Source organism: Hyperolius riggenbachi, chromosome 8 (genome assembly GCF_040937935.1).
Source record: "Hyperolius riggenbachi isolate aHypRig1 chromosome 8, aHypRig1.pri, whole genome shotgun sequence".
NCBI classification, from domain to species: Eukaryota; Metazoa; Chordata; class Amphibia; order Anura; family Hyperoliidae; genus Hyperolius; species Hyperolius riggenbachi.
This window is the reverse complement of record NC_090653.1, coordinates 254,854,191-254,879,762: the sequence shown is the minus strand read 5'-3', so window position 1 is coordinate 254,879,762 and position 25,572 is coordinate 254,854,191. Positions and strand designations below refer to the sequence as shown.

The window sequence follows — 25,572 nt, the reverse complement described above, 5'->3', positions numbered from 1 at the left end:
GCTAACACCCCCCTTTGCCTGTAGTGAGTGCTAGTTGTGTAATGTAGTCCAGTTATTGGAGCTCCACATCAATGCAGATAAATCATTCAAGTATAAGTTTTGTTTGAAAGCGCTGCCATGTCTCCCACTGTGCAAAAAAAAAAAATTATTTAAAAAACACTCAAATTCATAAAAAGAAACTAAACATCGGAGGAGCGATCAGACCCCAGCAACAGAGAGCTCTGTTGGTGGGGAGAAAAGGAGGGGGGGAGGAATCACTCGTGTGCTGAGTTGTGCGGCCTTACAGGGAACCCTTAAAGCTGCAGTGGCCTATTGTGTTAAAAATGGCCTGGTCACTAGGGGGGTTTAAGACCGCGGTCCTCAAGAGGTTAAAGCTCATACCCTGGTTGTGACTTTTTGCTAAATTTTTCCGATAGCAGGCAATTTTATCAATCCTTTCCGCGATCCCGTGACGTATGTATGTGCGTGCAATTATACAAATAGCATTTTGCCACACATGGCTATTACAACCATCGTGGTGGATTGGATCTTTAGAGCCCTTTCACACTAGGGTGATACCACACCCCAATCCGGGGCAATTGAAAGTATATGAAGACTTTCATACTTCCGCGGTACGGTGCGACGAAACGGAAGTGACGTTTTTGCTGCAGCCCTAACGCAGGTACAAAACTACGTCAACACTGCAGTGATGCGTCGACTTGTGGCGATCTGCATCATCATGTTAGTCTATGGGGACATGTGGATTTTAAAACAATTACCGATACAATGTTGCGGCACGTAATTGCGCGTATTTGCTACTGTGCATGCGTAAGCCGTTGATGAGGGCCTGTCAACGGTTTTGTAGAAGAGGAAATGGGTTGAGGAGGATGGGGAAAGGGGCTTCTCTCTGTTAAGGCGAGCAACTATTTGGGGCACTCTTCACGGTGGCGTAACAAGAAGGATAAGTGGAGGACTTGCCTCTAAAGAAGAGCAGGAAAATGAAAAAGGTTAAAAAAATTGTTTATTAGCTCACAACAATGCATTTCGAGGGTGTACACCCACTTCATCAGGTCAGTGTACAATGACAGGAAACAATAGGGGGAGAGTGCTTGCAATATGTACATAATATCAAAGCCACGTACGTGTCTTTTGCAATTTATGTACCCTACAATGCTCAATTACTATCCATCGCTGAGGAACTTCCGGTTCCAGGTACTTGCTGTGCACAAGGCTTTGTCTGGTCTGCAGGGGTGCAGCTAAGGTTTTTGTGGCCCCAAGCGGACTATAGTAAGTGGCCCCATCCTGCGGCGCGCGAAGCGGCAAAAAATGGGTGTGGCTATCCCTCATAAGTGGGCGTGGCCATGGCATGTGGGTGGAGCGGGAGGGTGGATTGGGGCTGGGCTGTTTGTGGGGAAAAATGGATGTGCGGGAGATCGCGACGAGAGATGGGCATGGCCATGACATTGTATGGGCGGAGCTTAACCGTAGCACAGCAAATATAGCCTACTATGATCATTAAATAATAAATGAGAAGAATGTCCCAGCAACACCATGAAGGATAAGTGTGTGCTTAGTCACTATAGGAAAATGTACGCAAGAGAAGTTATGACTATATATAGCACCACACAATGGATATCAAAGGTATAACAATTTATTAGAATAATTCATCAAACGACACTATGCAGCATTAAAAACATCTAAAAAACAAAAGGACACCTCATCTCATTGGTATAAATCCATAAGCATGAGCTCACCATATAAGCTATAATAGCAGTATAATGAATCTCCTGGGTAGCGCAGTGAGAGCTACCACAGGGATTGAACCCGGGTTCAGAAAGCCACAAGCTAAAGTGCATTAACGTGAGTAACGTACATAAATAGCATAATCCAATTAATAAATAGCATAATCCAATAATAATAATTTTTGTTTTTTAGATGTTTTTAATGCTGCATAGTGTCGTTTGATGAATTATTCTAATAAATTGTTATACCTTTGATATCCATTGTGTGGTGCTATATATAGTCATAACTTCTCTTGCGTACATTAAATAATAAATGCAGCAACAGTTACCCCAGACACCAGAAAATAAAAACGCAATTTGTGCAACATTTCAGCAGAAAACAAACGCAATTTGTGCAACATTTCAACAGAAAACAAACAGAATTTGGGCCACATTTCAGCAGAAATCAAACGCAATTTGGCCCACATTTCAGCAGAAATCAAATGCAATTTGGGAACATTTTCAGCAGAAATCAAACGCAATTTGGGCACATTTTCAGCAGAAATCAAACGCAATTTGGGCACATTTTAGCAGACATCAAACGCAATTAGGGCACATTTTCAGCAGAAATCAAACGCAATTAGGGCACAGTTCAGCAGAAATCAAACGCAATTAGGGCACATTTTCAGCAGAAATCAAACGCAATTAGGGCACAGTTCAGCAGAAATCCAACGCAACTAGGGCACATTTTCAGCAGAAATCAAACGCAATTAGGGCACAGTCCATCAGAAATCAAATGCAATTAGGTCACATTTTCAGCAGAAATCAAACGCAATTAGGGCACATTTTCAGCAGAAATCAAACGCAATTAGGGCATATTTTCAGCAGAAATCAAACGCAATTAGGGCACATTTTCAGCAGAAATCAAACGCAATTAGGGCACATTTTCAGCAGAAATCAAACGCAATTAGGGCACATTTTCAGCAGAAATCAAACGCAATTAGGGCACAGTTCAGCAGAAATCAAATGCAATTAGGGCACATTTTCATCAGAAATCAAATGCAATTTGGGCACATTTTCAGCAGAAATCAAACGCATTTTCAGCAGATATCAAACGCAATTAGGGCACATTTTCAGAAGATAAACGCAGTTAGGGCACATTTTCAGCAGATAAACGCAATTAGAGCTCCAAAAAGAAAATAATTTACTGACCTGGCACTGGCAGAAGTCTTCTCTCCCCGTCTCCCGGCCGCCTCCTCAGGCGCGCAGTTCCCACGGAGCTCCCTCCCTCCTCCAATCTCCCGCGCTGATTGAATCAGGGCTACGGGAAGATGGCCACCCGAAGCCCTGTACTGGAGACATAAATAGTCTCCAGAGCAGGGCTTCGGCGGCGGCCATCTTCCCGTAGCCCTGCTCTGCTCTGCCAGCCCCGCGGGGCTGCGGGAAAACAGTGACGTCACGCCGACGTCACGAAGCCGCCGAGGCCCCTAAGACCTTGAGGCCCCAAGCGGCCGCGTGGTCTGCTTTATGCCTCGCGGCGCCCCTGCTGGTCTGGTCTGGACCACAAACCTATGGTGAATGAACCTAAGGAACTTTAAACTACTGTGTATAAACGAAGTCACTTTTGTTTCTAGAGTCTAGAACAACAAAATGCTTTTGTTGGAAAGTTGACACAAATGGCAAATAGTTGAGGAATCACCCTCCAGCTGCTCCAACACATGTGCAGGCATTCTCCAGCAGTTGGAAGGTGGCATGTTATGCACAATTAAAGGGGCACTACAGCGAAAAACTGTAAAATTTAGAATATATGTAAACATATACAAATAAGAAGTACATTTTTTTAAGAGTAAAATGAGGCATAAATTACTTTTCTCCTATGGTGCTGTCACTTACAGTAGGTAGTAGAAATCTGACAGAAGTGACAGGTTTTGGACTAGTCCATCTCTTTTTAGGGAATTCTCAGGAATATATTTATTTTCAAAAGCACTTAGTGAATGGCAGTTGCTCTTTCCAACTGCCAAAAACTGTGTAGTGAACAGGGACGCTGGCCGGCATCATTGTTTAAATCCTTTGTAGGGAACATCTTTATAAAGAATAAAAGCCTTGCTGAGAATCCCCTATAAAGAGATGGACTACTCCAAAACCTGTCACTTCTGTCAGATTTCTACTACCTACTGTAAGTGACAGCAACATAGGAGAAAAGTAATTTATCGTTCATTTTACTCTGGAAAAAATGTACTACTTTAAAATTTTACAGTTTTTCGCTGTAGTGCCCCTTTAAGGTAGGTGTTAACTATCAGAATCAGAAAGAATCAGAATCAGAAAAGGTTTTTATTCACCAAGCGCGACCCAAGTCGTGCCCGGAATTGGGGTTGGCACAGAAGATGTAAACACAGCTCAGGAGGGAGACAATTTGCTTTGACAGAGTGAAAACTACAGGCTGAGACAGAACAGACATAATAAACATAGACAAATCATTCTTGTCAGTACAGAACTGAGCAGCTTAACACTGTGACGTTGAAGGCTGGAGGCAGACCACCGTCCTATCAAAGCAGTCAATTTGACTGCAGGCCTAGGGTTGGAGCCACTTACTAGAGTTCAGAAGGTTGACAGCAGAGGGGAAGAAGGTGTTCTTGTGCCTAGCTGACTTGGTGGATATGACCCGAAGTCTCTTCCCCAATGGGAGCCGTCTAAAGTAGCAGTGGCCTAGGTGTGAGGGATCACTTGCAATTCTTTGTGCTCTGGATCGCAGTCTGGAGTAGAAGAGGCGGTCAAGCGGGGGGAGGGGTTTCCCTATGATTCTCTCTACTGACCTGATGACTCTCTGTAGCTTGTATCTGTCGCTGTTCGAGGAGCCAGCATACCATGCCAGATGTAACTTGAAGCAAATTTGGACTGTGCAGTAACTGTTGACTCCTATTGACCACAATTGGTTACATTTGCAGCTAGTTGATGTTTTGGAAGATGGTTGAACTCTGTGTTTCCTGTGCTAGAAACTGTGAGCAGGAAAAGCCACACAGGTTGTTGGAGGCACCAGGTGACTCAGTCCCTGGATCAGTAGTGAAGAAGAGAAGTTGGGCAAAATATCAATGCAAAAGCAGAAGCCTTTACTAAATCAGATTAAAACCAATCCACCAAGTGGCCAACTTTACGGATTGCTTTTAGCCCAATTTAAAAAAGCCTTATACTTTTGCACTGGATATTGTGCGCAACCCTTATTTTTCTTAAAGTTGAATCAAGTTGTGTTCAACACACTTTGACCTAGTAGATATAGACCTGTAATCTGGCGTTATGTTCATTTTCACATCAGTGTCCCAGATATCCAAGTGTCAACTGGAAGCAGAGGCGTAGTTGGGCTTTCAGCGCCGGGGGACAAAGACTATTACTGCACCCTCCCCAAAAAGGGGCACGGCCACACAACAGAATGTGGGCGTGATAATGGGTGGGGCCAAATAAAATATACATGACCTTAGCAGTGGTGTAAAAGGTCTACCAGGGAAGTTTGAGCTCTGCAATAGTGTTTACCCCCAAAATACATGTAATCTGACAGCATTTCACCAAAAATACATGTAATTTGGTAGAGGTTCCTCCAAAATAAAGATAATATGGCAATTGTTCCCCCAAAATAGACATAATCTGGCAGCAGTGGTTCCCCCAACATACATATATCGTAATCTGGCAGCTGTTCCCCAAAATACACTTAAAGGATAAACGAAGTGACATGTGACATGATGAGATAGACACATGTGTATGTACAGTGCCTAGCACACTAATAACTATGCTGGGTTCCTTTTTTTCTTTCTCTGACTGAAAAAGTTAAATACCAGGTTTGTAAGTGGCTGACTCAGTCCTGACTCAGACAGGAAGTGCTGCAGTGTGACCCTCACTGATAAGAAATTCCAACTATAAAACACTTTCCTGACAGAAAATGGTGGGGCTGGAATGGCAGGAGAGACTTGGCGATTGGGACTGATCCTCTCCCTCAGACTCCTTAGGATGGGGAGTACAGTCATTGTGACATGAAAGGTATGTAGACTAGATCTGCACAGGAGGAAGGGAGCTGTATATGGAGCACAGACTCTGCAGGCAGCATCTGTTCAGCTGCACTATGAGGCATGTGTAGTGTGACAGGCTGCCCTGCAATGTGACCCCCCTGTCTGTTATGGCCCATACTCACGGGCAACTTTTTGGCCTGTCGCCAGCACACGTGAGCGTGTGCGCAACAGGCCGGCGACAGCTCGTCGCCAGGTCCCTCCGCATACACACAGCGGAGGGACCTGGCAACTGATGCGGCGGAAGCTGTCGCTGTTGCGCCTCCCCCCACCGGAAGCCCAATGTATTACTTATCTTGTTGCTGTCGCTAGTCCGCGTACTCACGCGGACTAGTGACAGGTGCGGCGGCGACTTTCGGCAGGCGATTGAGCGGTTCAATCGCCCGGCGACGAGCGACAGTTCGGGGTGCGCGCCCGGGCAACGCCGCATACTCACGGGTGACCTGTCGCTGCAACACGCGCGCGCCGCGTGTTGCGGCGACATTTGTAACCCGTGAGTATGGGCCATTATTGCTGTGTGACCCCTGTCTGTTATTGCTGTGTGACCCCCCCCCCGTCTGTTATTGCTGCTATCTGTGTAACCCCCCCTGTCGGTTATTGCTGCCTGTGTGACCCCCATCTTTAATTGCTGTCTGTGTAACCCCCCTGTCTGTTATTGCCGTCTGTGTGACCCCCCCCCCCCTGTCGGTTATTGCTGTCTGCGTGACCCCCCCCTGTTATTGCTGTCCGTGTAACCCCCCTGTCTGTTATTGCTGTCTGTGGGACCCCCCCGCCTGTTATTGGTGTCTGTGTAACCCCCCTGTCTGTTATTGCTGTCTGTGTGACCCCCCTGTCTGTTATTGCTGTTTGTGTGACCTCCTGTCTGTTAATGCTGTCTGTGTGCCCCCACCTGTTATTGCTAATTTAAATCACAAGAGAAGGGGCAGCACCAGTCATACATAATCATAACGGCTCATTAGAATAATCCAAAGTAAGGACAGTGCGTGCAGAAAGGATATGAAGCTGAAACATAATGTACCAACCAAAGACAAAATCCACACAAGACCGCACCACACAAAAATGTCCAATGATAATTAATGAGCTTTATTGAAGTATATAATTGCACAAATGTTTAAAACAATTAAAACCAAAGACTCCTCCAGGTAACACACATGTATAAATATATAGAGAGTAATGAGGTATATATGCATAAATAAGCCCAAACCCTTCCTCCAATACCAAGGTAAATTGCAGAGTAAATCGTGGGATGAGTAAAGTGACTAGTGCTGAATAAAAAATTGAACCAAAATCCAAAATAAGGTGCAAATAGTGTGAACAAGGTGCTCAGTGTGCAGCAAGTAGAAAGAAGTGACCAGCGCTAAAGTGCAACAAACACAGGAGAGGTGAAAAATGGCCCAGCAGGGACCGTGATTGGATGAAGAACAAGGTGTAAAGAAGATATCACCAACACGATGAAACTGGAAGAGGAAGGGTAGTGTGTGCCTGGAACGTCTGCCTTCGCGATTCGCCACAGCAAACGGCTTCTACCAGGCATAATGGACGCCAGCGCGTCCCCCGTATAAATAGGAAGTGTGTCACAGGAAGGGGGCGGGCGGTCAAAGTTGCAGCGTACGTGGCCACGTACAGAAAGGCAAGAGGCTGAGCTCACATGGAGCGCAGGGCCCCGTCCGCTGGCGTGAACAGTCAGATGGGGGGGGAGGGGCTGCCAAGGCAATTGTAAACATCAAGTGAGGTATGGCACGCAAGTGCGCTAAGCACATATATATGTATAAGATAAGAAAGACTGAAAAGTTGTAAAGGAAAAGCCAATATAGAGAAAAGTAGAGGCAAAATTAAGGATAAATACAATATTCTCCCATAACAATGCACAAAAATATAAAAAAAGTTTTACAAAATACAAAAGGTGTGTGTGTATATGTATATATATATATATATATATATATATATATATATATATATATATATATATATATGAATGCATAAACACCGTCAGTAGGTGAACACAACATACTGGAGCCATCTAGTGGTAGAAGCATATAACGGCTCACAGCAAACAATAAAAATATATGACAATCTTGACTTTATTCCAATTCTATTATGCAAATCCAGAAGGTGAGTAGCAGGAACCTCAGTAGTCAACCATCGTCCCACAATAGCAAGCACGGTATCACTAGGAGTAAATCAAAGAACAACAGATGTAAATAAATTGGTATTATATTTTAAAACATTAAATCCAACAACCGCCACATAAACACCAACCCTGAGCTCACTCCACTGGCTACCGATAAAATGGAGAATTCTGTTTAAGATTGGCTTACTGACATTCAAATCCTTGCACAATCTGGGCCCTGGATACCTGAAGGACTTGTTGCAACTACATCACACCCCCCACAATCTTAGATCAAAAGGACGTAACACCTTGGTCACCCCCAGAGTCCACCTCAAAACCTTTGGAGACAGAGCCTTTTGTCATGCTGCCCTACACTTTGGAACTCCCTGCCACACCCAATCAGGACAGCCCCATCCCTGGAAACATTTAAGTCTAAACTGAAAACCTACCTTTTCAGTCTGGCATTCATGAACATCTGACTATCCCCTCTGTAACACAACCCAGCCTGAAACCCTGTATTAATCTGAGACACAGCTATGCGCTTTGAGTCCTATGGGAGAAAAGCGCTTTACAAATGTTATTGTATTGTATTGTATTGTATAAGCTGGATGTTAATACAAGCTGAGGAAAATCCCTCAACTGTTTCAAGGGCCTCAGTAAATAAACAGGAACAATAAAAGATTACCCCATAGGACCATCAATACAACAAAGTGATAGCCACAACGTACTATGCCAAACAAACCATGCAGTGATGAATGTGCTCATGAGGGTCTACTCACTAAACCCCCCAATACAGCACACCTATACTACCGTGAATATACTGGCAAGGTGAGGAAAAACAGACAAAGAATCTTCTTCATGGATATGTCTACTCACTAAACATATCCATGTACAATAAGATAGAACAAACAACACACCAGGGATGAGGGTGAAGAAAGGGTGGAAAAACTCCCATTTGTGGAGTATGAAATAGGAATATACCATAACCAATGAAAAATTAGGGGTTAAAGTTGGCAAACTGCATATTAATGAAGATATCCTAAAAAGGTAAAATCCTTGTGAAGACCCACCGGTATCTTAGTATCCAATTCATAGTTCCAGCGGGTTTCCTGACGTAGCAGTGCTTGAGTGATGTCACCGCTAGGCATGGGCTCGGATTCGGGTGAGTACGGATAGTGCTATCCGGATCTCACCCAGTAATGCTGTGCGGAGGGGGTCGAGCTTACCTGTGTGACGTCTTCTTCGTCCGTCCCTCGGTGCCTCCCACGATGCGTTCCACTCGGCGCTCACGTGACTACACGTGATTCTGATTGTCATGTATTTTTATTGTTTGCTGTGAGCCGTTATATGTTTCTACCACTAGATGGCTCCAGTATGTTGTGTTCACCTACTGACGGTGTTTATGCATTCATTCATATATATATATATATATATATATATATACATATACATATATATATATATATATATATATATATATATATATATATATAAGCCAAGGGATGAGCAGCACAAACCGAATTTTATGCAATACTATGCAAAGCATGCACGCAGCACTGGAGAACACCAATCTCCATAAGAAATATATAAATACAGAGGGTGCTGCAGCACACAACAGGAAAACAGTGACAGGGGCTCTTTGGTTACGCTTTAACGCGTTTAAGCTCACCAACTGCGCCAAAGTGTCCCCGATCTGGTGAGTCCTACTCTAACCAGGCAAAAATGCTAGTTTTTATCAGCGTTCTAGTGGGAACCATGCCAAAAGCCCAGGAGTCAGCTAAATGGGAGAAATGAAATTAAAAACACCTCACCTTCTACTAGCTACTAACTGAACTATGAGCATTTGTGCAATTATATACTTCAATAAAGCTCATTAATTATCATTGGACATTTTTGTGTGGTGCGGTCTTGTGTGGATTTTGTCTTCGGTTGGTACATTATGTACTCGTCTGTTATTGCTGTCTGTGTGCCCCCCCCCCCCGTCTGTTATTGCTGTCTGTGTGACCCCACCCCATCTGTTATTGCTGTTTGTGTGACCCTCACTGTCTGTTATTGCTGTCTGTGTGACCGCCCCTGTCTGTTATTGCTGTCTGTGTGACCCCCCTGTCTGTTATCGCTGTCTGTGTGACCCCCCTGTCTGTTATTGCTGTCTGTGTGACCCCCCTGTCTGTTATTGCTATCTGTGTGACCCCCCCCCTGTCTGTTATTGCTGTCTGTGTGATCCCCCCATCTGTTATTGCTGTCTGTGTGACCCTCCTGTCTGTTATTGCTATCTGTGTGACCCTCCTGTCTGTTATTGCTGTCTGTGTGATCCCCCCATCTGTTATTGCTGTCTGTGTGACCCCCCTGTCTGTTATTGCTGTCTGTGTCACCCCCCTGTCCGTTATTGCTATCTGTGTGACCCCCCTGTCTGTTATTGCTGTCTGTGTGATCCCCCTGTCTGTTATTGCTGTCTGTGTGATCCCCCTGTCTGTTATTGCTGTCTGTGTGACCCCCCCTGTCTGTTATTGCTATCTGTGTGACCCCCCTGTCTGTTATTGCTGTCTGTGTGATCCCCCTGTCTGTTATTGCTGTCTGTGTGATCCCCCTGTCTGGTATTGCTGTCTGTGTGACCCCCCCCTGTCTGTTATTGCTGTTTGTGTGACCCCCTGTCTGTTATTGCTGTGTGTGTGACCTCCCTGCCTGTTGTTGCTGTCTGTGTGACCTCCCCATCTGTTATTGCTGTCTGTGTCACCCCCTGTCTGTTATTGCTGTCAGTGTGACCCCCCTGTCTGTTATTGCTGTCTTTTGGCTGCACTCTGACTCACACAGGGTGATTTCACCCCCTGTAAAGTGCTGCAAAAGACGTTAGTGCTACATAAATATATTGGCAGTGTACATAGTCGTGTCACTGACTGTCCTCGGAGGAGCTCACAATCTAATCCTACCATAATCATAGTCTAATATCCTACTATATTATTAGTATGATGTATTTATTTATGCAGAACTGACAGAGTACAGAGAGGGAATAAGAAGACTGACAAACAGAGACCACTATAACAAATGTGCATGAGAAAGGGTGCAGTTTTTACAGGGGAGCCTCTGACCGGGGGGTCGCAATTTTAGTGTTTGCCATTGGCGCTATATTACCCAGATGCGCCCCTGCAATGCAGGAAGGGGGAGCAGCAGGCACAAATAGCAGCAGGGAGGGGGGCCCGATTCCCCCCTCCCTCACCTCGGGCTGCCATCAGCACTCTTCCCTCCAGCAACGACACCTGGGGGGCCCCATCCAAAGTTTTTCAGAGGGGCCCTGTGATTTCTAGTTACGCCCCTGTATGTAGCACAACCTCGATACTTTACTAGTGAGACTATGTTAAAGGGGCACTATGGCGAAAAACTGTAAAATTTAGAATATATGCAAACAGACAACTAACAAGTACTTATTTTCCAGAGTAAAATGAGCCATAAATTACTTTCTCCTATGTTGCTGTCACTTACAGTAGGTAATAGAAATCTCGCAGAAGTGACAGGATTTGGACTAGTCCATCTCTTCATAGGGGATTGTCAGCAAGGCTTTTATTCTTTATGGTGGCCATACACGGTACAATAAAAACGTTCGATTTTCCTGTTTATTCGATCTAAATGATCGAATTGAATGAAAGTTGAAAATATTTTTTTTTTCGATCAAGAAATTCGAACGATTATCCCGTTTTTTCGGGAAAAATGATCGGACATGCTGGAAAAATCTTTATATTCGATCTAACGGAATAATCGAACTAAATTATCTAATTGAAAATTTGTACTATGTATGGCCACCTATAAAGATATTCCCTAAAAAAGGATTTAAACAATGATGCTGACCAGCTTCCCTGTTCGCTATACTGTTTTTTGGCAGTTGGTCAGAGCAATTGCCATTCACTAAGTGCTTTTGAAAATAAATAAATCCCTGAGAATTCCCTATGAAGAGATGGACTAGTCCAAAACCTGTCGGTAATGTCAGATTTCTACTGCCTACTGTAAGTGCCAGCAACATAGGAGAAAAGTAATTTATGGCTCGTTTTACTCTGGAAAAAACATACTACTTATTTGCATAGGTGTGCATATATTTTACAATTTTACAATTTTTTGCCATAGTGCCCCTTTAATGTAGTAGCGGCCGTGCTAGTAATTTATCACGATCGGGCTACATACCATCGCCGGGCACTCCAAGGGAGCGTGCACAGCTTAAGAGCGCACGCTACGCGGACAGTAGCATGCGCTCGCTGGTTTAACCCACGATGCCTAGCGCTGTAAACTTTCATGAATCAAGCTCACAGTGTTAAAGGACAACTGCAATGAGAGGGATATGGAGGCTGACATATTTATTTCTTTTAAACCTGAGCTGTGGCTTGGGTTCTCTTTACAGGAACTGTGGTGAAAATAACGTAATGAATAAAATTGCTTTTTTTTTTTTTTTTTTACAATACTCGTTCATAAATTATTTAGTCATTCTTTGCTCACTGTAAAATCTTTCCTCTCCCTTATTTATATTCAGGTGGTAACATATTTAGTACTGGCAGGTGATCTCTGCGGAATGTTTGTTTCCGAGAATTTCCAAAGCGATACAAAATATACCTGATCTCCCACAATGCTCTGGGATTGAGAATTCCGCATAACTAATCAGCCAGGGCTAACCATCACTGGGAGTGGGGGTTACATACAATATACAGCAATATATAGCTATAGGTACTTCTGATGCTGAAACCAGGAAAATTACCATAAAAGTGAGTATCCCGAATAACTTACTGCATTCTGCTGTGTGTCACTACAGGACCTCTTTAACCATTTCTGCCGCCCAGACATGATCCTCACGTCCAGACGGCTGCTCTGTTGCGGTGCGATTGCGGGCGCGCCCCCGTGCTGTCCCCGGTAGCCCTGGGATCAGTGAACGGAAATATGGTTCCCAATCACTGATCCGTGTCCCCAGCAGAAAAAACAAAGCGCTCTTACTAGAGGCTTCAGTCTTTCTGCAAATAAAATGTTTCTCCGTCCTCCTTGTGCTTCTGGTGATCGAGAAGAACAAGAAGAAAAAAATTAACTCAATAGTACATCTACATATTTTTTACATTACAATTTACACATATAATAACATTAAAAATTAACTGTTTATTTCCCACACCAAAATATTACCCAAATACATTTTTTAATGGAAAAAAAAAATTACAATTAAAAAAAAAAACAACAACCCATATATAGTTACCTAAGGGTCTGAACTTTTTAAATATGCATGTGAAGAGGGTATATTACGAACACTTTTTAAATTATAAGCTTGTAAATAGTGATGGACGCAAAACGGAAAAAAATGCACCTTTATTTCCAAATAAAATATCGGCGCCATACATTGTGATAGGGACAAAATGTAAATGGTTTCATAACTGAGACAAACGGGCAAATCAAATGCATAGGTTTTAATTATGGTAGCATGGATTATTTTAAAGCTATAGTGGACAAAAACTGAGAAATAATGAATTTTTTTTTTCATTTTTTTCTTATTAATCCTGTTAAAATGCATTTATAAAAAAATAATTCTTAGCAAAATGTACCACCCAAAGAAAGCCTAATTAGTGGCGGAAAAAACAAGATACAGATCAATAAATTGTGTTAAGTAGTGATACAGTTATTAGGGAATGAATGGCAGGGGAAAATTGCTCTGATACATAAAGTAAAAAATCCCCGCGGGCTGAAATGGTTAAATTAACTGTCTTTCTTTCCGGCATGAAAACAGGAACTTGACCTAAAACGAGCACAAAATTTAGAGGTACTTTCCAGCAATTCTCTGAAAGTTTCAGGAATTTACTGACCTGCTCATCAGACAATGGAAGCAAAATTGCAACGGGTGTATTTACAAAGGTGGCAATCAACTGAAAAACAGTATTTTTCTGATGTATCACTGTTTTTTAAATCTCCGTACTTTGAAAAGTGACGATCTGGGATCAGCACTTTTCTGTGAAGATTGACAGATTTGAAAAAAAGTGCTTTAGTACAGAGGCGTTGCTATGGGTGGGCAAGGGGGTACATATGTCCCCAGGCACAGCACTGTGAGGGCGCTTAGCATGGCCCCTACACCCTCGTGTGTTTTCGCTGGTTGCCCGAAGTGTCCCTGCTTCTCTCCCTGCCTCTGCACAAGAGTACAGAATCTTTAACAGAAGTAGAAGAGCTGGACACATCTGGCTATCTATAGGGGGGCACACCTGGCTATCTAAATGGGGAAGGAGGCACATCTGGCTATATAAAGGGGGGGGGGGGGCAAACTTGGCCATTTAACCCCCTTGGCGTTATGATTCTTTCCGGATTTTAGGGTCTAATAGCGGTGCATTTTTTTGCACCCCTTTCTGACCTTAAAACCTGGAAAAAATCATGCTGCTAGAGAGATCTGCACAGCCCCAGCAATCACTCACCTCCCTGGGCTCCAGCACTGCAGTTTTCCCTCCATCCTCCAGGTGGCGCTGCAACTCTAAAGTGAGTTTGCCGACTGTCGTCATGTGAGTTTGCCGGCTGTCGTCACTTTTCATGACGACAGCTGGTGATCTCACGAGGAGGAAGCAGAGCCTCGGAGGAGCGGAAGAAGAATTGCGGCCGATGTCGGGATCCCCTGGGAGTTATGTAGAAACGCCCGCTGTGCGCATTGCTCTGCACACAGCCTTCGGCAGCTACCGCAAGCACAGGTCGGGATTACCGCTCTAAGCTGCGGTTTTCTGCCCCGACTCGAGCTCTGGATTACCACCAAGGAGGTTAAAGGGGGCACATCTGGATATCTGAATGGAGGAAGAGGGCACATTTGGCTATCTAAACGGGGGAAAATCTGGCTATCTAAATAGCATTTGTACATTTGACTCCACCCATGACCACAACCACATTCTGATGGGTGGCTATGCTCATTTTGTCCAGGGAGGGGCGCAAAAACTGTCTTTGTCCCCGGGCGCTTAAAACTCTAGCTACGCCTCTGCTGTCATATTGAGGCTGCGCAATAAATCATTGAACTTACAGGACTAATTTTAGCTTTGTTTTAAAATATACGCATGCTGCTGTTGTACTGCTTACATTACAAACATGACTAGTTATCATAACATTTGCACAGGGATGATAAGCAATGGAGAAGGGTGATTTACAACCTGGGCCCTTTTGCAATTCACTTTTTCTCCTGAGTTGTTTCCTAGGTGTTATTTTACACCTTGCCATAAAATACCTTTTCAGTCACCAGCAAACAAGAAAATACTCAAATTAATTTTAATACTACTTTTTCAACAACTTTTGGGTACTTTTTCAATTGTAAAATGCCAAAATGTTACTTTAAAGAGAAAATGAATATGATTTCCTAGGAGATAACTCAGGAGAAAAAGTTAAGAGAGGGTGTGTATAGCTTCTATCCAATCACAAGCAGCACAGCACATTCCAGCCTGACTGCCTCAGCCCGACAGAGCCGACATAGGAGAGAAGATTAGATCATATAACAGAGATAATACAGCCACTGTGCAAATAGGAAAGGTAGCAGTACGACAGAACACATTAGAACAGCTATAGAAACATATAGGATAGAAGAAATAAGGATCAACATTTTGTTACAGAGTCTCTTTTTAAGAAGAAGAAAGCCTCTGGATCCTGTAGAGGTTTCCCACTACATCCTCCGGTCCCCCTTTGCCACTTGCAAACCCCCAAAAGATTTCTAAAAAGGGTTTTTCAGAAATCTGATCGGAGCCACTCCCCTCTTCAAGCATGAGTGTGGCTGTACTGTACCTGCGTGAGTACAACCATGCCTGCACAGTAAGCCAGAGCCTCTCGTGGGTGCTTGCGTGAATGCAGCACAGCCACGCTTGTGCCAGAAATGGAGCGCAGCCCTGATGGAAAGGAAGGTCTCGGCAAGTGCCAACAAGAGCGAGGAGGACCCGGGAAGACTATATGATCCAGAGGCTTCCCTCCTCTTAGGTAAGTATTTCATTTTTGAACAGTTTCGACTTTGGGTTCACTAAAACCTGCAGACAGTCATGTCATCTGTTTCCAAACTTAGCGGAATTGTATGTTTTGACTATAGAACGCCTTATTTCAGTACTCAGTGTTCATTTTTCTTGTTCAGCTGATCCCGTGAGGCCTGCTTCTGTGAAAGTTGTAGACGGGAGTGGAGCAGTGCACTGGGTATCTGAACGTGCCTCAGTTTGGTCATCTTGAGCCAAGATGTTCCTGCCATGGTGCTTTTTCAGAAAAATCCACCAACTTGTGAACGTGTTTTTAAATCTCTCAGAAGCAAAACAGTACAGTATGGGATCCAAGCAGCAATTTGTTGCTGATGTCATCCAAGTGATGTAATAAGCAACCTCAATACTTTCCAAGAACGAGCATAGAGATGGGGAAAACAATACAACAGTAACACCCATGGTCCTGGTGATATGTACAGGAATGTAACAAACTATGAATATTATCAAGGAGATGAAGATGGTCAAGACTGACCTGGACACCATTACTTTGCTGAGAGTGTTCATCGGGTTGACTTTGCGAATGTATCGAATCAAAAGGCTATAGCAAACCAGTGTTATGGAGAAAGGAATGAGAAGCCCAGAGAAGAGGATGATCCAATTCCAGACGAAAAATAAAACTGCTTGTTCAGACTGATGTATGCTAAGACACTTTGTAACTCCATGAACGTCAGAAATTTTGAGGACAAAGAAAAATGGAATACCTTGACACAGAAGACAGCCCCAGATGATAAGGCAAAGTTTTGTGATGAAAGGTTTGGTGGTCAGAGTCTTTCTTCTGACATTGTGGGCGACAGTGAAATATCGGTGGATGCTTATTACGGTGAGGAAGTAGATGCTTCCGTACATGTGAGTGCTGAGCAAGAAGACCTTGAACTGGCACAAAAATAATCCAAAGGTCCAATGGTCAGTCAATGAGTATGCAACGATCAAAGGTACAGCAGGAGTGATGATGGCATCAGAGACTGCCAAATTGAACTGGAGGACCACTGTTGAGTTCCATTGTTTGACCTTGAACCAAAATATCCATACACTGATGCAGTTTAAGGTGAAGCCGATGAAGAAAATGAATGTGAGGAAGATGGGGATGAATGGGTTGATGTGCTGTGGCTGACAGCCGGTTGAGTTCATAGACGAGTTTAACATCTCAAAAGTCTGAAAAGAGGAAACTGGACATCAGTCAGAATATTACACTTTAATATACAGTATCTTTCATGAACAAACAAATGAATTATTACTGTAGTCATATCATTTGACATTTTACAAAAGTTCTGCCTATATTGTCCCACCTACCAACTCGTGGCCCAAACCATATAAAGTCCTAATAACTCACCTATTCCTAGACAACGATCTCATAGGAGTGTCTGGGTTGTCTTGCTCATCTAGTACAGAGTAACACAAGTTCTTCCTTTGTTTGAGAGTGCTTCTGTATTTTCAAGTTGTAAATCGAAAGGAAAAGAAGCATTGTATGTTCCTCATAAATGCTAATAATCACTTGCTAGGATTGCTGCAACGCCCTTTCTTTTTTTTTTTAACAAGTCATTTTATTGATTTTAATACAACAAAACATTGCCAAGAGGCCACAACAGGACAGAATTAAGCTTAGATACAATCAGAGGTCAACAATATCATAAATCATAGTACAGGATACTCTAGTACATAGTGGCTCCTTCCTAGAGATTCTTTTAAGAATTGTCCATAGAGTTCAGGGAGCCCAAATTGTATCAGGAGCATTACATACTTTGTCCTAACTTAATTATAGTACATCAAATTATAACCTCTGTATTAATGCAGGGTATATAGCTTAAAGGGAGAGAAGAGAAAAAGAGGAGAAACAGAGGAAGGGAAGAACAGGCTAGTTAGGTCGCCTCCACCCCCGCCCCCCAGCACCACACCACCAGGCGCTATATCCAAATTAAAGTTATTAATATTAAATATTATACCTTTAGCTTAGGAAGGAGTGGATTACCAGTCCATAGAGACCAAATTTTTTCAAATTTGTTTGGACAATTCCTACTTAAATAGGTCAGTTTATATAATGTCAAAGATCGGTTTACTGTTCTTTTCCACTGATTAATCGAGGGGCCCCCAGCGCCCTTCCATACTCTTAGTATTTCTTTGCGACCATAAAAGGTAAGTAGTTGAATTAAATACTGAGCATGCTTATTGAGGGAGGTTTCGCCCATTATCCCCAGGAGCACCAACTTAGGATCAGGAACAAGTTGGATGGTTAAAATGGCATTAATTATCTGTAAAACTTCGGTCCAAAACGTAGCGATAAAAGCAGAAATGTACATAAGCGCTCACAGGAAATGGAATAAATGGTTAAATGCTTTATAAGAGTTTTGTAAACACCAGTCCATGCACGGTGGAGCGCTGACTGACTATTAGTGAAATAGCTATTTGAAATCAGAACAGAAAATGGGTAAGCGCTCAAAACAAAAGTCTCTATTAATAAGTTCAGATGTGATCAGTGATGGCTAGGGTTGCCAGGTCGGCTGAAGGAGAAAACCGGACAGGGGGTGGAGTTAGGGGCGAAGTCAGAAGCGCACTTTTATGTAGAGTGGGGCTAAGCAATGGGCTTTTTTTAAAAAAAAATTATAGTATTTATATCGCACTGACATCTTCTGCAGCACATTACAGAGTACATAGCCATGTCACTAACTGTCCTCACCAGTAGTACTGGTCCAGTGCACATAAGAGACAGTTTTTCACCAGTAACTGCACATAAGAGACAGCTTTTCACCAGTAAATGCACATTATAAGAGACACCTTTTCGCCAGTAAATGCACATAATAAGAGACAGCTTTTCCCCAGTAAATGCACAAGAGACAGCTTTTCACCAGTAAATGCACATAATAAGACACAGCTTTTCACCAGTAAATGCACATAATAAGAGACAGCTTTTCACCAGTAAATGCACAAAAGAGACAGCTTTTCACCACTAAATGCACATAATGACAAACAGCCAGTGTTCCCAGTATATGTAGCCAGGGATATATGTGCCCAGTATATGTAGCCAGGGGGTATATATGTCCCAGTATATGTAGGCAGGGGTGTAAATGTCCCAGTATATGTAGGCAGGGGTGTAAATGTCCCAGTATACGTAGGCAGGGGTATATATGTCCCAGTATATGTAGCCAGGGGGTATATGTGCCCAGAATAGGTAGCCAGGGGGTATATGTGCCCAGAATAGGTAGCCAGGGGCTATATGTGCCCAGAATAGGTAGCCAGGGGCTATATGTGCCCGGAATAGGTAGCCAGGGGCTATATGTGCCCGGAATAGGTAGCCAGGGGTTATATGTGCCCGGAATAGGTAGCCAGGGGGTATATGTGCCCGGAATAGGTAGCCAGGGGGTATATGTGCCCGGAATAGGTAGCCAGGGGGTATATGTGCCCGGAATAGGTAGCCAGGGGCTATATGTGCCCAGAATAGGTAGCCAGGGGCTATATGTGCCCAGAATAGGTAGCCAGGGGCGGGGGGAAGGGGGGCAATCTCCCCCCCCCTTCTTCCCTCACCTTAGGGTGCTGTCTCTCTCCCCCGCTGTCTCCTCCAATATTGATGTGCAGGCTGGTGGGTGGCTGCGGGCGGAACTTACCTCTGTGTCGTAGGCGCCGGAAGTTCGGGTCCCGCAGCCGCTGAGTTTCGACTCAAAAAAGATCCGGATCAAAGATCCGAATCATTCATGAGCCGGACAACACTATTCAGACTGATAGTGTTGTCCGGCTCATGAATGAGATTCTCAGCGGCTGCGGGACCCGAACAGAGGGAAGTTCCGCCTGCAGCCACTCGCCAGCCCTGCACATCATATTGGAGGAGACAGCGGGGGAGAGAGAGCACCCTAAGGTGAGGGAAGGGGGGGGGAGATTGCCCCCCTTCTCCACCGCTGCTCCCAGCTCTCTCTCTGCTGCGCTGTTCTCCTCCTGCGCTGCGGGGGGGGGGCTCTAAAACCGGACAACTTAATTGTCCGGTTTAGCATGTTTTTTTACACTGGACACAGCGCACAAAAACCGGACTGTCCGGTGTAAAACCGGACACCTGGCAACCCTAGTGATGGCATCAATGCTGGCATCAAAAAACATCACAGGGACATATCTCCCCCCCCCCCCCCAACGTGGAGAGACTCCCCGGACTTGGCGGCCTAAGTGGGCCCGACAACGCCTCAGGGGTATAGGCCACCCCTCAGCCTCTCTGGCAACCTCCGGACTGCTGCACTCTCCACTTCCAGCTTGCTTGGCCAGTTTATGCGGATACCACCTCCATACAAAAACAGAAGCCGCACATAGCGTAAAAGTGCTAAAGGGAATAGTCCCACTTTTATTAAAAAAACTTAAAAACAACAGGCACAGCCTGTACGGGTTACTCTGGCGGCTACGCAGGAGTGGGGGACAGCAACAGCTATTGCTAGATGCTCTATCAGCCCGGCATCTCCCCACCTCGTGAATCTGCGGACCCCGCTGTGTAATACAAAATCGGCGCGTCAAACCCGTCACTGCGTCCAGTGACGTCAGACGTTGCGCCGCTCCGTAGCTCCGCCCTACGCGTTTCATCGCTAGGCAACTCCTCAGGGGCTACTGAGCAAGGGAGCGGCGTGCATTTAAAGGCAGACGTGCGCGCGCAAATGGCTGTTACAGTACCCACTCCGCGTCACCGTCCACATAATGCAATTAATATACATTTAAACAATAAAACAGCAACATGAATAACATTGCACATAGGTAGGTTATAATTCATAATTATCAAGTAGTTAAAAGTATGACCGACACTAATGATTAATAGCTACAATAAAAACAAATGCCACAAGGTGGCACTAGTGGTTCAAATAACCAGATCTGTATTGCTGTAGAAGAATACCTCAAAAGCAACAGACCACCCACATCACCATCACATCAACTTGACAACAGGAACAGCAGTCAGTCAATAATATACAGCAAGTATTTTTACCCCAAAACGTAGTAAATTAAACATACCAATATTGAATTCATCAAAATTGACAATACTGTCAGCAAGCGATCAATAACTAGAGATGAGCATAATGACCTAATTACGATTTCGCGAAATTTCGCGTAATTAGTGTAATTACGATTATGGCCGTAAGTACATAATCGTAATGAAGAAGGATTTCGCGAAATTTCGCGTAAGCGTAATTTTCGCATTACAATGGGTATTTGTTCATGCCGTAATTTCGCATCAAACGCTACCGTAATTTCGCGTTAAACCGTAACGCTCCGTATAATATAAAAAAGCCGCCGACTTTAAGGGTTAATAGCAAAGCCCCCTTAAATGCTAAGAGCCTCAAATTTGGAGAATATATTAAGGAGATCAGAAGGAATAAGAGGAAAAAAATTTTTTTCAAAAAGACCTTATAGTTTTTGAGAAAATCAATGTTAAAGTTTCAAAGTAAAAATGTATACATTTAAAAACCCGCCGACTTTAACAGTTAATAGCAAAGCCTGCTTAAAGTTTAGGAACACCAAATTCCTAGGGTATATTAAGGGGATCAGTGGGAATAAGAGGAAAATTTTTTTTTTCAAAAAGACCTTATAGTTTTTGAGAAAATCGATTTTTAAGTTTCAAGGGCAAAAATGTCTTTTAAATGCGGAAAATGTCAGTTTTTTTTGCACAGGTAACAATAGTGTATTATTTTCATAGATTCCCCCAAGTGGGAAGAGTTTTACTTACTTCGTTCTGAGTGTGGGAAATATAAAAAAAAAACTACGTGGGGTCCCCCCTCCCAGACCTCTTTAACCCCTTGTCCCCCATGCAGGCTGGGATAGCCAGAATGCGGAGCACCGGCCGCGTGGGGCTCCGCACCCTGACTATACCAGCCCGCATGGTCCATGGATTGGGGGGTCTCAGAAGGGGAGGGGCAGCCAAGCTTTCCCCTCCCCCTCCGAGCCCTTGTCCAATCCAAGGACAAGGGGCTCTTCTCCACCTCCGATGGGCGGTGGAGGTGGAGGCCGCGATTTCCTGGGTGGGGGGTTCATGGTGGAATCTGGGAGTCCCCTTTAAAAAGGGGTCCCCCAGATGCCCACCCCCCCTCCCAGGAGAAATGAGTATAGAGGTACTTGTACCCCTTACCCATTTCCTTTAAGAGTTAAAAGTAAATAAACACACAAACACATAGAAAAAGTATTTTAATTGAACAAAAAACATAACCACGAAAAAAGTCCTTTAATATTCTTAATTAACCATTAATACTTACCTGTCCCTTTAAATAAATGATTCCTCGAAATATCCTCGGAAATGTTCTATCAGTTACAATGTAACAAAGTTATTACAATGTAACAACTTTGTTACATTGTAACTACGCCGCACCCGACGTCACTCGCCGCTCACCCGCCGCATACACTTACGCGTCCTTGCAGGACGCTAAGTCCCCGCAGCTCCCGCTGTCCACCCCGCCCACATCTGTCACCCACATGTCACCCACATGTGGGTGACATGTGGGTGACATGTGGGAGAGGCGGGGAGGGCAGCGGAGCCGACGGGGACTTAGCGTCCTGCACGGACCCGACAGAGCTCTGAGCTATATAGCTCAGAGCTCTCTAAGCATCTTTGTATTTGGGCTCCAAGGAGCCCCATTGGTCCTTAGCAGACCAATGGGGTTCCTTCAAATCAGAAGGAACCCCATTGGTCTGCTAAGGACCAATGGGGCTCCTTGGAGCCCAAATACAAAGATGCTTAGAGAGCTCTGAGCTATATAGCTCAGAGCTCTGTCGGGTCCGTGCGGCGGGTGAGCGGCGAGTGACGTCGGGTGCGGCGTAGTTACAATGTAACAAAGTTGTTACATTGTAATAACTTTGTTACATTGTAACTGATAGAACATTTCCGAGGATATTGCGTGGGATCATTTATTTAAAGGGACAGGTAAGTATTAATGGTTAATTAAGAATATTAAAGGACTTTTTTCGTGGTTATGTTTTTTGTTCAATTAAAATACTTTTTCTATGTGTTTGTGTGTTTATTTACTTTTAACTCTTAAAGGAAATGGGTAAGGGGTACAAGTACCTCTATACTCATTTCTCCTGGGAGGGGGGGTGGGCATCTGGGGGACCCCTTTTTAAAGGGGACTCCCAGATTCCACCATGAACCCCCCACCCAGGAAATCGCGGCCTCCACCTCCACCGCCCATCGGAGGTGAAGAAGAGCCCCTTGTCCTTGGATTGGACAAGGGCTCGGAGGGGGAGGGGAAAGCTTGGCTGCCCCTCCCCTTCCGAGACCCCCCCAATCCATGGACCATGCGGGCTGGTATAGTCAGGGTGCGGAGCCCCACGCGGCCGGTGCTCCGCATTCTGGCTATCCCAGCCTGCATGGGGGACAAGGGGTTAAAGAGGTCTGGGAGGGGGGACCCCACGTCGTTTTTTTTTTATATTTCCCACACTCAGAACGAAGTAAGTAAAACTCTTCCCACTTGGGGGAATCTATGAAAATAATACACTATTGTTACCTGTGCAAAAAAAACTGACATTTTCCGCATTTAAAAGACATTTTTGCCCTTGAAACTTAAAAATCGATTTTCTCAAAAACTATAAGGTCTTTTTGAAAAAAAAAATGTTCCTCTTATTCCCACTGATCCCCTTAATATACCCTAGGAATTTGGTGTTTCTAAACTTTAAGCAGGCTTTGCTATTAACCGTTAAAGTCGGCGGGTTTTTAAATGTATACATTTTTACTTTGAAACTTTAACATTGATTTTCTCAAAAACTATACGGTCTTTTTGAAAAAAAAATTTTTTCCTCTTATTCTTCCTGATCTCCTTAATATATTCTCCAAATTTGAGGCTCTTAGCATTTAAGGGGGCTTTGCTATTAACCCTTAAAGTCGGCGGCTTTTTTATATTATACAGAGCGTTACGGTTTAACGCGAAATTACGGTAGCGTTTAATGCGAAATTACGGCATGAACGAAACGCGAAATTTCGCGTTGAAAATTACGCTTACGGTATTTTCAATTACGATTTTAATGGCAATTTCGCTACGCTAATTTCGCATCGTAATCGCAAAATTCGCATGCGTAATTATAGTAATGCGAAATTACGAAAATTTCGGCTCAACTCTATCAATAACACACAGTAAACAATCCCATCCCTTCAGTCCCACCCCGTTTCCCAGGTCTATCTTTAGTTAGTACTAATAAAGCAGTTTAGGTCAATGTCAATATTCAGGCCCCCAGGCTCCAGAACCCCCATTTTGTGGATCCAGGATGTTCAGGGATATGGGCCTTGAGTACAGGGTCTTGCTGCAAATTCCCCCAATGTTTTTTAAAAATTGCTTCAACCTGTCTATACTGTCTGCTATACCCCGTGAGGAATGAAAAGTCCATATTATTACTACCACGAGCTCGTGGTTCAAAAGTATGGGCTCTGTCTAATTCTCCAATCTGCTCACGTTTAATGAGTATATCACCATACTTAATGGAAACGATGTCGGCATTGTGCTTACGGCAGTTAGTAGTCCTGAGTCTGTCGTGTTTCTGGATCTGGAGATTCATAAGTCCGGATCTAGTCTGTGGACACGTACTCACTTTAAAGAGACTGACCGGAATGGTTACATTCCGGTCGGTAGCTGCCATCACCCCAATTGGATCAGGGGTGTCCCAAGGGGACAGTTCCTTCGGATACGGAGGAACTGTTCTCACCTTGATGATTATCACTCCCAGTCAGACAAGTTGGCCAAGAGGTTTATTGAGAAGGGGTACGACCCGCACATGGTCTATCAGCAACGTGAGCAGATTGGAGAATTAGACAGAGCCCTTACTTTTGAACCACAAGCTCGTGGTAGTAATAATATGGACTTTTCATTCCTCACGGGGTATAGCAGACAGTATAGACAGGTTGAAGCAATTTTTAAAAAACATTGGGGGAGTTTGCAGCAAGACCCTGTACTCAAGGCCCATATCCCTGAACGTCCTGGGTTCATCTATAGAAGAGCCAAAAATCTTAAAGATGCCCTGGCCCCGAGTTGTGTTGATCCCCCTAAGATATTGAGAAATCCCTGGCAGACGGAGGGCTTTTATCCCTGCCGGGACTGCAGGGCTTACCGTGAAGGTTATACTGTCAAGACCACTTCGGTCAAGTCGTTCCATAATGGCATCACCTTTAAAATTAGAGACTTCATTACCTGCAATACGTCATATGCGGTCTATGTATTATGGTGTGCATGTGGCCTCCAGTATATTGGGAGGACCACTAGAGCACTACATAAGACATGGGGGGAGCACATATATAAAATTGGGAAGGGTTTTCAACAACATAGTGTCCCTAGACACTTTTCCACTCATCATGGCTCTTGTACTGCTGGCCTAAAGATGTGTGGGGTACAGAAGGTGCAAAATCAATGGAGAGGGACTGATCGTACAAGAGAGGTATCCAAATTAGAAACTCAGTGGATCCACAAAATGGGGGTTCTGGAGCCTGGGGGCCTGAATATTGACATTGACCTAAACTGCTTTATTAGTACTAACTAAAGATAGACCTGGGAAACGGGGTGGGACTGAAGGGATGGGATTGTTTACTGTGTGTTATTGATCGCTTGCTGACAGTATTGTCAATTTTGATGAATTCAATATTGGTATGTTTAATTTACTACGTTTTGGGGTAAAAATACTTGCTGTATATTATTGACTGACTGCTGTTCCTGTTGTCAAGTTGATGTGATGGTGATGTGGGTGGTCTGTTGCTTTTGAGGTATTCTTCTACAGCAATACAGATCTGGTTATTTGAA

At 44.0% G+C, this 25,572-nt stretch overlaps 1 protein-coding gene and 1 long non-coding RNA gene across 2 annotated transcripts in view; one reads left to right on the top strand and one right to left on the bottom strand.

Annotated features, from left to right (window-relative positions):
- Positions 1-16,424, top strand: part of LOC137527771 (uncharacterized) — a 70,767-nt gene extending 54,343 nt beyond the window's left edge. Inside the window, exon 3 of the long non-coding RNA XR_011023215.1 lies at positions 15,952-16,424. This is a non-coding gene — a long non-coding RNA (uncharacterized lncRNA). The remainder of the gene's footprint in view (positions 1-15,951) is intronic.
- The window catches only part of LOC137527768 (P2Y purinoceptor 1-like), a 61,926-nt gene that overhangs the window by 9,155 nt on the left and 27,199 nt on the right, over positions 1-25,572 (bottom strand). The window contains exon 2 of the mRNA XM_068248642.1: positions 16,323-17,002. Coding sequence (XP_068104743.1) covers positions 16,323-16,993 — 671 coding nt within the window. The 5' untranslated portion in view covers positions 16,994-17,002. The remainder of the gene's footprint in view (positions 1-16,322; positions 17,003-25,572) is intronic.